Source organism: Leptonotus elevatus, chromosome 1 (assembly GCF_054856555.1).
Source record: "Leptonotus elevatus isolate MCC_2025b chromosome 1, RoL_Lele_1.0, whole genome shotgun sequence".
Classification (NCBI taxonomy): domain Eukaryota; kingdom Metazoa; phylum Chordata; class Actinopteri; order Syngnathiformes; family Syngnathidae; genus Leptonotus; species Leptonotus elevatus.
In genome coordinates, this window is record NC_141239.1 from 56,275,694 (window position 1) to 56,287,664 (window position 11,971).

Consider the following 11,971-nt stretch of genomic DNA (forward strand, 5'->3'; position numbering starts at 1 on the left):
GGGGTGGATGAAATCCGCCCAGAGTTCCTAAAGACTCTGGATGTTGTGGGGCTGTCGTGATTGACACGCCTCTACAACATTGCATGGACATCGGGGACAGTGCCTCTGAATTGGCAGTGGTAGTGGTCCCCCTTTTTTAGAAGGGGGGCCGGAGGGTGTGTTCCAACTATAGATCACACTCCTCAGCCTCCCTGGTAAGGTCTATTCAGAGGTGCTGGAGAGGAGGGTCCGTCGGGAAGTCGAAACTCAAATTCAGGAGGAGCAGTGTGATTTTCATCCTGGCCGTGGAACAGTGGTCCAACTCTACACCCTCGGCAGGATCCTCAAGGGTGGGTGTTCGCTCAACCAGTCCACATGTGCTTTGTGGACGTGGAGAAGGCGTTTGACCGTGTCCCTTTGGGAGTTCTGTGGGGGTGCTTCGGAAGTACGTGGTACCGAGCCCCCTGATACGGGCTGTTCAGTCCCTGTACGAAAGATGTCAGAGTTTGGTCCACTAAGTCGGCTTTGTTTCCAGTAAGAGTTGGACTCCGCCAAGGCTGCCCATTGTTACAGATTCTGTTCATATCATTTATGGACAGAATTTCTAGGTGCAGCCGAGGCGTTGAGGGGGGTCCAGTTTTTTGGCCTTAACAGCATCTCTGCTTTTTGCAGATGATGTGGTGATGTTGGCTTCTTCAAACTGTGATCTTCATTTCTCACTGGAGTGGCCGAGTGTGAAGCGGTTGGGATGGAAATCAGCACCTCCAAATCCGAGACCATGGTCCTCAGTCGGAAAAGGGTGGAGTGCCCTCTCCGGGTCGGGGATGAGATCCTGCCCCAAGTGGAGGAGTTCAAGTATCTTCGGGTCTTGTTCACGAGTGAGGGTAGGATGGAGCAGGAGTTCGACAGGCGGATCGGGGCAGCGTCTGCAGTGATGCGGACTCTGTATCGGTCCGTTGTGGTGAAGAAGGAGCTGAGTCGAAAGGCAAAGCTCTCGTTTACCGGTCGATCTACGTTCCTACCCTCACCTATGGTAAAAATCTGTGGGTTGTGACCAAAAGAACAAGCGGCCAAAATGAGTTTCCTCCGCAGAGTGTCCGTGCTCTCCCTTTGTGATAGAGTGAGAAGCTTGGTTATCCGGGAGTGACTCAGTGTCGAGCCGCTACTCCGCTTTGAGAGGAACCAGTTATGGTGGCTCGGGCATCTGGTTCGGATGCCTCCTGGACGCCTCCCTGGAGAGACGTTGTAGGCATGTCCCACAGGCGGGAGGCCCCGGGGACAACCCAGGACACGCTGGAGAGACTATGTCTCTCGGCTGGCCTGGGAACGCCTTGGGATCCTAACAAAGGAGCTGGTTGAAGTGGCTGGGGAGAGGGAAGTCTGGGCTTCCCTGCTAAAGTTGCTGCCCCCGCGACCCGACCCCGGATAAGCGGTAGATGATGGATGGATGGGTGGATTAAAAAATAATTGATCTTAAGTTTTATTAAAAATGTGTTCAAGAAATTGACTAATTTAAACATGTTCATTAAATATCTTTTTGCTCACTTGCAGTTAGCCTCACAACGGACACCACTTATTGCCTCTTTGAAGATTATTCCATATTGGCTTGTCAACTTCCTGGTGTGGACTGGTCTATTAGATCGCATATCTACAGTGTTCCGCCTAGCAACCACAAACCACTCTGAAATAATGTCCCGTCTCACAGAAAACAAAGACCTTCAGGCTTTATCTGCCTACCTTTTCTATGGTACTGGACATTCACAATCTTTTAAATGCAATATTATGGTTATAAATGAAGCACACACATTGTACAATTTATTCACAGTTTTTAATGTTCTTTTCTTGAAGGTGTGCCTCCGAAACAGTCGAGCTTTCTCATCAATGCACTCCTCCTTCACCATTACAAACGTGGTGCATACTATCCAAGAGGAGGCGCGAGTGAGTTTGCCTTTCACATCATCCCTGTTATTCAGCAGACTGGGGGCGCTGTACTGGTCAGGGCGCCAGTGAAACAAATTCTGATAAACCAGCAGGGAAAAGCTCATGGTGAGGAAATGAGAGTTTTTCCGGAGTGTATGTTTTTTTTGTATCTTTTTCAGTATACACTATTTCTTTGCTTCTTTGGCATTTTAACTCATACTTCTACTGTATGCTGAAGTCAAGTCTCTGTATTCCAGAAAACCTGACTTGCCTTGTTCTGTTAACCAATTGTATAATCATAAGTGTTGAGTCATGAAATATGTGCACCTAGTGTATTTTATCCAGCTTGTTAGTAAGCCACTTGAGTATGTTCATGGTTATTTAAGATTGATTTAATTGCTAACAAACTAGACAATAAACACACAAAAAAACACGTTAAGAGAACCATGTGTCTCTGCAGCTCAGCCCTGCCTAACTCAGCCTTATCTCCCACAATGCCCAAGATCAAAGCTTCTTAATCATACATAATCAGCATAAAGGAAGAATAGTGTCATAACTAGCATGATGTATTACTTATCCCTTAGTCCGTAACCGATACATAACCCAGCCCCTAATCAAGGCTGACAGTTATGGATAACAGTTCATTGAGACTATTGTCTCCAGTTCAATTCACATTGCCTCCAGAAGAAGACAGATCTTGATGATGGTCGTTCTAGCCACGCTCGTCTGGCATTGTTTTGATGAGCTTGCCCATGACCCAGGAATTTATTGGTGCTGAATCGTTTACAATCACGATATCTCCTGACAAGTTGCTTGACACTCGCGGCTACTTCTGTCGTGGTTTGAACTCAGGCAGACACTCCTTCACCCAGCGTTTCCAAAAAAGATCTGCCATGTATTGAACCTGCTACCATCTTCTCTTAAATTTATTTTTTATTTTTTTGAGAATGCCCAGTATTGTTCATTCAGTAATCTTACCGATTCAACATGTGATCATCATTGCTCTATCTCTCTGCCCCCACACCCGCCACCCACCACAATCTAACCCCCGCTGCCCCTTGGACCCAACATCCACCTGTGTCCCGCCTCGTCGTCCAGCGCCGCCTTCGCTAGCTTGGCCATGTCCTCCGCATGCCCCAGGACCACCTTACAGATGCACTCTTGTCGTTCAACCCCGCTTCGGCGGGATGGACAAGACAGCGAGGCAGGCCCCGTACACGCTGGAAGGATGTTGTGCGGGATGACCAGCAGGTTGTAGGACTGACGTAGGGGGGAAGTTGAGCATACGGCCCGGGACCGCCCCCTTTGGAGAGCCCTGGTCAACCTGCTTGACTCTACGCCTCCGATGTAAGAGCTCTAACTAACTAATTGTGCAAAACTAGTGAAGTGAGTTAAGAAGACCGACCAGCGAGGCCTTTTCCAACCTGGCGGGAGCAGCACCTCCACCCTTCACCCCGCGACGGGGGCAGAGCCCCAGGCCCAGGGGAGGAAGGCGGATAGGAGAGGGGGATGGGACGGGAGGAGGAGACGACAAGAAGGGGAAGGGGCGGTAGCAGGGCAGCAGGGGGAGGGGGGAGGAGGTGGAAGGGCGACGAAGGAGAAGGGACCGGGAGGCGGAGGAGGACGGGAGGGGGAGTTATATAGTAGTGCATAAAATTTGAAGCCTCTTAAGAGTAGATAGACTAATCTTTGCTTCTTTTTTTGATTCCAGTAGAATTTTGTAATGGCTAAGTTCAGCGACTGGAACCAGATAGACGTAGGTTTAAATTGAATCATTGAGAATAAATATTTTATCCATGAAGAGAAATGTTCTGTCAGCTGATCAATGACGTTTACATTACATCCCACTGGGATAGCATTGGCTATAATTGTAGCTGCTTTTTTTTTTTACCTCATGGTCTGTGTCTGTGAGGTTGCATAGGTGGTAAAACCCATCAGGCCAGCAATCAGCAAACTGGGGAAGACCCCAACGTCTGCCCTCTTGATGCACAATCGGCAGGGTTCAGTCTTGTGTTAACGTGTCTCCACTGAGGGACTGTGGATAATTTCAGAATCTCAGAGACCTTATTGGCAACAAATGTACAGAATCAATCAGGCCAGCAATCAGCAGACTTGGTGAGGAAGACCCCAACGCCTGCCCTCTTGATGCGCAGGGTTCAGTCTTGTGTTTACGTGTCTCCACTGAGGGACTGTGGATACTTAAGGAATCTCAGAAACCTTATTGGCAACGAACGTACGGAATCTTGTCTCTTTGTTGATTGACAACAACATGAGTCTTTAAGCTGTATCTGTAACTCATTTAACATTCTGTCTATGCGCCAGGCTAAAGTTGCTGCATTTCATTCCAAACTTGGAATGGTGATAGGCTTGAGAGGGGTGACCTTGGCTTTTATCAATGACGAAGGTACAATGTACTTGATTGCGGCTATTTTCTGGAGTTGCTGAATAAAATACACCTCACATCTAAAGATCAAGTGGCTTGGGGTCACTCCTCTCACAGGGTTTGAGAGTGCCACGGACACCTCTTGCTGGAGAAACCTAGCTCATTGCTAACGGCTAACCCAGTGCGTTCTTCCAAATCGGAGAACTGGTGGTAGTGCTACACAGTCCAAATGGCTTCTTCATGCTAACATTCTGCCCCTTAAACATCGTGTGTTTTAGCTCCAGTGTAGTACAGTGCATTTCTATTGGGCAATTTTGACGTGGACATTTGTGCCATGCGTCCTGACTGGAATTCCCTTAGTAGAGGCTTTCCAAATTAGGGGCATACACATATTTATGCATATATATACACACATGTATATATATATTTATACATATATATACACATATCTACACATATTTATATATATATATATATCCACACACACACACACATACATATATATATATATATATATATATATACAACCTTGGCTGAGTCCAACTCTCACTGGACACAAACCGACTTAATGCCAGCAATGCGGACTAAACTCTGAGACCGGTCATACAGGAACCGAACATTCCATATCAGAAGGGGGTTTGGTACACCATACTCCCGAAGCATCGCCCACAGGACTCCCTGAGGGACATGGTCGAACGCCTTCTCCAAGTCCACAAAACACATGTAGACTGGTTGAGCAAACTTCCATGCACCATCGAGGATCCTGTCGAGGGTGTAAAGCTCATCCACTGTTCCACGGTTGGGACAAAAACCAAACTGCTCCTCCTGAATCAGATATTCAACTCCCCGATGGATCCTCCTCTCCAGCACCCCTTAATAGACCTTGCCAGGAGGCCTGAAAATCATGATGAAAAAAGAAATTAACTTTTTATTATGACAATAAACTACTACTACCATATCACTGCATCTATTGTAACATTAATATTCACAATATAATATAATATAAGATAATGTAATATATTGTTGCTATCCTGTGAACATTTTAAATATTTTTTTTAAAACGTTTTTGTGATGTCTGCATTCATTTTCATCCCATAAATGTAAAAATGTGAAAAATGACGAAAAAGGACGATATATAATGTAATATAATAATAATATATTAATTAATATGTATTTTTACTTTTATTTATTCTCCATTTTGATGGACTCAACATGTACGAATCGAGCAGACGGGCTAAACTCAGAGCCAATCCGCACCAATTCAGGTGTGCACCAAGGCTGCGTGGTCACCCCTAATCTGTTCAATGTTAACGTGGACTACTGGCTCAGCTCGTCCCTCGCTTGCTGTCCGGAGGCGAGTGTCCGCCTTTACTCAACCCAAACCGATCTGGATTACGCCGATGACATTGTAATTCTCGTTTCCCTCCTGGATAATCTCTCGGATACACTGGTGAAATTCTCAGAAGAGGTCTCCCCATTTGGGCTGACCATCATCTCTGACTCGCTGGGGATGCTGCCACAGGTGACCCTTGCTAACAATCAAGATGTAGAGGAGTTTGTGTACCTTGGGTCGAAGTTTGCCTCGAGTAACTCCTGTGAACCTGAGATTCTCCATCGCCTCCAACTGGCCTGCAATGCATTCGGTAGACTCTCCAGGATCTGGCTATGCTCCTCTATCCATTTACACACCAAACTCCGTCTCTTCAATGCTTTTATTATTCCTGTTCTCTATGCCAGCCAAACCTGGGCGCTCTCGGCAGTTGCCGTACGTTGTCTCAACGCGTTCCATAGGCGCTATCTGTACAGCATCCTTGGTATTCGTTGGTACCACTTTGTTAGCAATGCCAATGTCTACGCACACACACCCGTCTTGACCATTATCAGGAGGTGGCGGCTACAGCTGCTCAGCCATGTGGCCCGCCTTGAGGACTCAGTACCGGCCAAACAGCTCCTCACTGACTCTTCTCGCCCACCTCCTTGCGACTGGCTTTGCTCCAGAGGCCATCCCAGGCCCAGCTGGTTCTCCCAGTTGGCCGCCACCATGCCCTTTTGCTGTTCACCCCCGACAGAAACGCGTTCCGGCACCTAGTCGCTACGATCGGCTAACATCGGTCATGCGAAACCTTACCTTACCTTACCATTTTGATGCTGAGTTTTATTAATATATATTATTTGTAACAGGAGTGACAGTGCTGAAAGGACAAGAAGAGATTGAGATCCTTGCTCCCATTGTCATTTCCAATGCTGGAATCTTCAACACTTTCGAAAAGTTTCTGCCACATCACATCAAAGACAAAACAGGTGATCAAACAACAAAAAACATGAACCTGTGGAATGCATTTTGAGGTTGGTCTTTTAACTTTGCTGTGTGAATAGAGATCCAGTCATTGTTGAGTATGGTGCGCCACGGCATGGGTTCCTTCTTGGTCTTTGTTGGTCTGGATGGAACTAAAGAAGAGCTGGGAATTGTTTCCACAAACTTCTGGATGTATAAAGACAACGACTTGGATACACTGTAAGTTAATTGTTTTTTAATTGATTTTCCTAAGAGTCTTGTTATTTTAACTCCCATTTCAAATCTTTTACAAGTAATAAGCAAAAGGTTCCACCATTTTTCACGTTCTGCCATTCACTGCCCCGCTTGCCACTACATTTGCAGTGATTGTGTTAAACAATAATAACTTTAATATACAGTGTTCTCTCACTGCTTCGTTGTTCACTTATTGCGGATTCACTCTAATCTCAGATTTTTATTTGGATCCATTTATGCTGCTATTTTTTCTTTTATGTAATATTTGAGTAAATAAAAACAGCTCTTTGATTCATTCAACATAATGTATTACATTTTTAAACAAAATATAGAATATTATAAAGGCAAAGTGTGTACAAATATTGAGTGAGTGAGTGAGTACAGAACAGATATTTTCTCTAAACCTAAATACAGAACAAAACAAAAAGAACAATGTATTTCAACTCAAGTTTGTGGAACAATCTGAATAATAAAACTAGATCATCTCAGCCTATCTATATATATATTTTTTAAATATAAAAGCAGAATTACTGGAATATATATATAGCACAAGGTGTTATTTTGTTGAATTGTTACATTGACAGCGTCATGACTGCTTACTGTCATTTATTTCGTCTTGATCATTCTTTTCTGTTGATCAGGGGCAGATATCAGAAGTTTTACTTCTTTCTGTCCCATTTCATTTGTATTTTTTAAAGAGAGAAATAAAAATTTGAATTGAATTTTTCTTAACTAGTCAGTGTTCCATCACTGGTGAGCTATTTTTGGTGTTAGCATATTATAAGGGGTGGGGACAACTTTTTTTTTAACAACCTCCACTTCGCGTAAATTCACCTATTGCGGGTGGGCGTGGAACGTATCACCCGCGAAAAGTGAGGGAACACTGTATCATTAAGTGATTTAACAGCCCATTATTAGAAGTTAAACTCTGTAGGGCTGTACAGAAATATTTTATTTATAGACTGCAATAGACTATCTTAACATATTGTAATTTGACATTCTGGTCCAAACCACAGCAGAAAATTATACGTTGAAGTAGTTGTAATTCAGATTACTAGTACTATAAAAGTACATGAACATGAAGAAATGGGTTGCTCTCTTCTTGCGCACAACTTCTCACAACTTTATGACCACTTATATAATCAAACCATAGATGCATGCATTTTTTTTTATAGTGCTTGTCCTCATTAGGGTTGCAGGAGAGGTCAAGCCTGTCCCAGCTGACTATAGTAGTACAGTATATATTGTGGCGACTGTGTCTCAGGAGCTAGAGACGGTCGTCCAGTAATTGGAAGGTTGGCTGTTCGATCGCCGCTTTCCCCAAGTCATGTGTTCTTGCATCCTTGGGCAAGACACTTCACATGCATTGCCTCTAGTGCCACTCACACTGGAATCTGAAAGGTGCGAATGTTTGGTGGTGGTCGGAGGGGCCGTAGGCACACACTGGCAGCCACACTTCTGTCAGCCTGCCCCATGGCAGCTGTGACTACTTAAGATGCTTACCGCCACCAGAGAGTGAATGTGTGAGCGCACGAATAATGTATCCATTGTGAAGTTTCTTTGAGTGTCCAGAAAAGTGCTATATAAAAATATGATGCATTATTATTATTATTATAGGTGACAGGTGGGGTACAGGTTGTCAACCAATCGCAGCGCACATATAGACAAACGGTGACTCCTTTGCACAATGTTGCGTGCCTTTTTTTTCTCTCCCCGTTTTATACGGATGCACATTGTTTTTAGTGACAGATCCTTTCTGCAAATGAGCCAGAAATAACACAGATGATGTTACACAGGCAATATTCTGTAATTGATGAATAAATTACACCTCACGTCTAAAGAGCAAGTGACTTGGGTAATCCAAGTTGGATTTATTACTTCCGTTTCGATTTATGATTCATGTTGAAATAAATCTCATCCTTGTAAAGTTGTAGGCATTCAACTCATGCATGCAGTATACTGAATGGTTTCTGCCTCCTATTATCGCAAATGGAAACACATATTTGTTATGTGTACTTACTGTATAAAACAAAAAAGATTTAAAACAAGTCATGGCCACAGATCAAACTTCTCAATGAGCAGCACACATTAATAACAGGATGCAGCGTTTGCGTCCAAAGCCCATCAAATAATAATAATAATAATAATAAGTAAACCATAAACACTTGTATTTATTATTACATAAAAAGTTAAAATTGTTCAAGTGCAAATAAAATAAAATAAAATATAAATATATAAAAGCACATGTATAAAAATACAGCAAGATGAGTAATATGAAATGCATAAAAAGTATTGCACAAAATGTTAAGTTAGCATACGTTACTTAAATGATTAACTGGACGGACTGATGAATATTAGGAGTTCAGAGTAGTGGCGACTACTCTGGTCTCAGTTTCTTTCTGAGGCTCCCAGAAAGAAACTGTTTTTCAGTCTACCGGTCCTTGCTTTTGTGCATCTGTACCGCCTTCCAGAAGGCAGAAGCTCGAACAACTGAAAACCGAGGTGTGTAGTGTCCTTGATAATATTCCGAGCTCTGCTGAGGCACCAGGAGGAGTAGATGTCAGCTGAGGAGGGTAGAGGGCAGCTAATGATCTTCAGTCTGCCTTACTGTCTTACTCTGTCTGCCTCAGTGCAGCTCCCATACCAGATGGCGATACAGTAAGCTCTCAATGGATGAGCGGTAGAAGGCCAGCCGCAGCTTTGTGTCCAGATTGTATTTCCTAAGGACTCTCAGAAAGTGGAGACGCTGCTGAACCTTCTTGATTACCGCTGAGATGCTATCTGACCAGGTGAGGTCCTCAGAGATCAGGACTCCCAAGAACCTGAAAGTGTGGACTCTTTCCACACACTCGCCGTTGATATAGCAAGGAGGTGGTTCAGTTCTGCTCCTGCTGAAGTCTACAATGATCTCCTTTGTTTTTGTCGTGTCCAGAGCCAGGTTGTTGTCTGAGCACCAGGGTTATATTTCACAAAGCAGGTTTAGTGAGAACTCTGGGTCAAGAAACCCTGAAATATGGGAGAAGCTGCGTTTTCAGTTTCAGAAAGGGAGGTAACTGAAACCAGAGAAAAAGTGGTAACTCTGGCCTGTTTCATAAAAAGAGCTAATTTAAGCTCTCGGTCAGTTACCGTAGTAACATGTTTCATGAACCAAACCTGGTCGGTTGCAGGTTTTTCACAATGAACCTTGAGGTTTTTTCTGTCCCCGCCTCCTTTCAGCCGCATTCTGACATTTAATTTCCTCATTCATAAAGTCCACTGTAGCGAGTTTTTGCGTAAACGCCTATAGTCTATTAGGTAAAGACCACTTTTGTCATGAACATGGCATGTCCTTTTGACAATGACTCTATTGATGAAGGTGCCGCATTATTGCGCAGGGAATAAAATATTCGTTGCGAGATTCCTATCACGCGCATAGATATGCTGGCATTTCCGGACAGTTATCTTTTTGAGCGGTACCATTTCACATCACAGTCCATCACCTACATAACTTAATATGTCCTTACATTTGCAACAATACCAGTGCCGTAGTCATGCGCTCACATCTCAGCATATATTGTGTGTTGCTTGCCGTTTTTTTCTTATAACCGTTTAAATAATGTTTTTATATTTCATCTTAAGACAAGTGCGCTTCTCCCGCACAGGATTGCATCAAAATGAAATGAACTAACAATTCAACAGGTTTGCCCTTTAATATTATTGTGATTGCAAAGGACTACATTTAAATTTACGCATTGACCCGACACCAAGCAGCAATGTTCTCCCACGCCGCCTTTCTCTTGTCATGTTTTGGGTTCTGTTTTCCTTGTGTGTCTCCCTTGGTCTTGTTTAAGTGTCATCCTGCCCTTCCTCGTGTAAACCAAGGCTGTCCCCATCTTGTGCACCTCATAGCCCCACATTACCGCCACGTCAAGACTTAGTCCCCACTTCACCTGATTCCTTACCCAATCCCGTTTCTTCTCGTCACGTTCCTTCAGTCTCTGCATCCTCGGTTTCTAGTATCCCTGCTGTTCCTCACTCCCCATGGTGGCAGGCTGATGTGGCCCCAGTTCCTGCTCTCAAGTCTGCTTCAGCCACGCCACCCCAAGCCATGTTCACCCAGCTACCGCCAAGCCAAGCACCGCCAAACCAAGCACATGTCCTCGAACCACGTCTGCCGCAGTTCCAAGTCCCCGAACCACGTCTGCCGCAGTTCCAAGTCCCCGAACCACGCCTGCCGCAGTTCCAAATCCCCGAACCACGTCTGCTGCAGTTCCAAGTCCCCGAACCACGTCTGCCGCAGTTCCAAGTCCCCGAGCCACGTCTGCCGCAATCCCAGGTCCCCGAGCCACGTCTGCCGCCGCAGCCCCAGGTCCCCGAGCCGGCTCCGCGGCAGCCCCAGGTTCCCGTGCCGGCTCCGTGGCAGCCCCAGGTTCCTGTGCCGGCTCCGCGGCAGCCCCAGGTTCCCGTGCCGGCTCCGCGGCAGCCCCAGGTTCCCGTGCCGGCTCCGCGGCAGCCTCAAGCCCCCAACCAGGTCTGCCGGCTCCGCGGCAGCCTCGAGCCCCCCAACCAGGTCTGCCGGCTCCACGTCAGCCTCGAGCCCCCGATCCAGGTCTGCCGGCTCCACGGCAGCCTCAAGCCCCCGATCCAGGTCTGCCAGCTCCACGGCAGCCCCAAGCCCCCGATCCAGGTCTGCCGGCTCCACGGCAGTCCCAAGCCCCCGATCCAGGTCGGCCGCCTCCACGGCAGCCCCAAGCCCCCGATCCAGGTCGGCCGCCTCCACGGCAGCCCCAAGCCCCCGATCCAGGTCGGCCGCCTCGAGTCCCCGAGCCACGTCTGCCGCCTCAAGTCCCCCAGCCAGGTCTGCCGGCTCCACGGCAGCCTCAAGTCCCCGTGCCAGGTCTGCCGCCTCCACGGCAGCCTCAAGTCCCCGTGCCAGGTCTGCCGCCTCCACGGCTGCCTCAAGTCCCCGTGTCAGGTCTGCCGCCTCCACGGCAGCCTCAAGTCCCCGTGCCAGGTCTGCCGCCTCCACGGCAGCCTCAAGTCCCCGTGCCAGGTCTGCCGCCTCCACGGCAGCCTCAAGTCCCCGTGCCAGGTCTGCCGCCTCCACGGCAGCCTCAAGTCCCCGTGCCAGGTCTGCCGCCTCCACGGCAGCCTCAAGTCCCCGTGCCAGGTCTGCCGCC

At 46.5% G+C, this 11,971-nt stretch overlaps 1 protein-coding gene across 2 annotated transcripts in view; it reads left to right on the plus strand.

Annotated features, from left to right (window-relative positions):
* The window catches only part of LOC147184727 (all-trans-retinol 13,14-reductase-like), a 55,767-nt gene that overhangs the window by 26,272 nt on the left and 17,524 nt on the right, over nucleotides 1-11,971 (plus strand). For both annotated transcript variants that reach the window (XM_086081840.1, XM_086081851.1), the window contains exons 5-8: nucleotides 1,531-1,726; nucleotides 1,828-2,025; nucleotides 6,464-6,583; nucleotides 6,659-6,797. In XM_086081840.1, coding sequence (XP_085937966.1) covers nucleotides 1,531-1,726; nucleotides 1,828-2,025; nucleotides 6,464-6,583; nucleotides 6,659-6,797 — 653 coding nt within the window. The remainder of the gene's footprint in view (nucleotides 1-1,530; nucleotides 1,727-1,827; nucleotides 2,026-6,463; nucleotides 6,584-6,658; nucleotides 6,798-11,971) is intronic.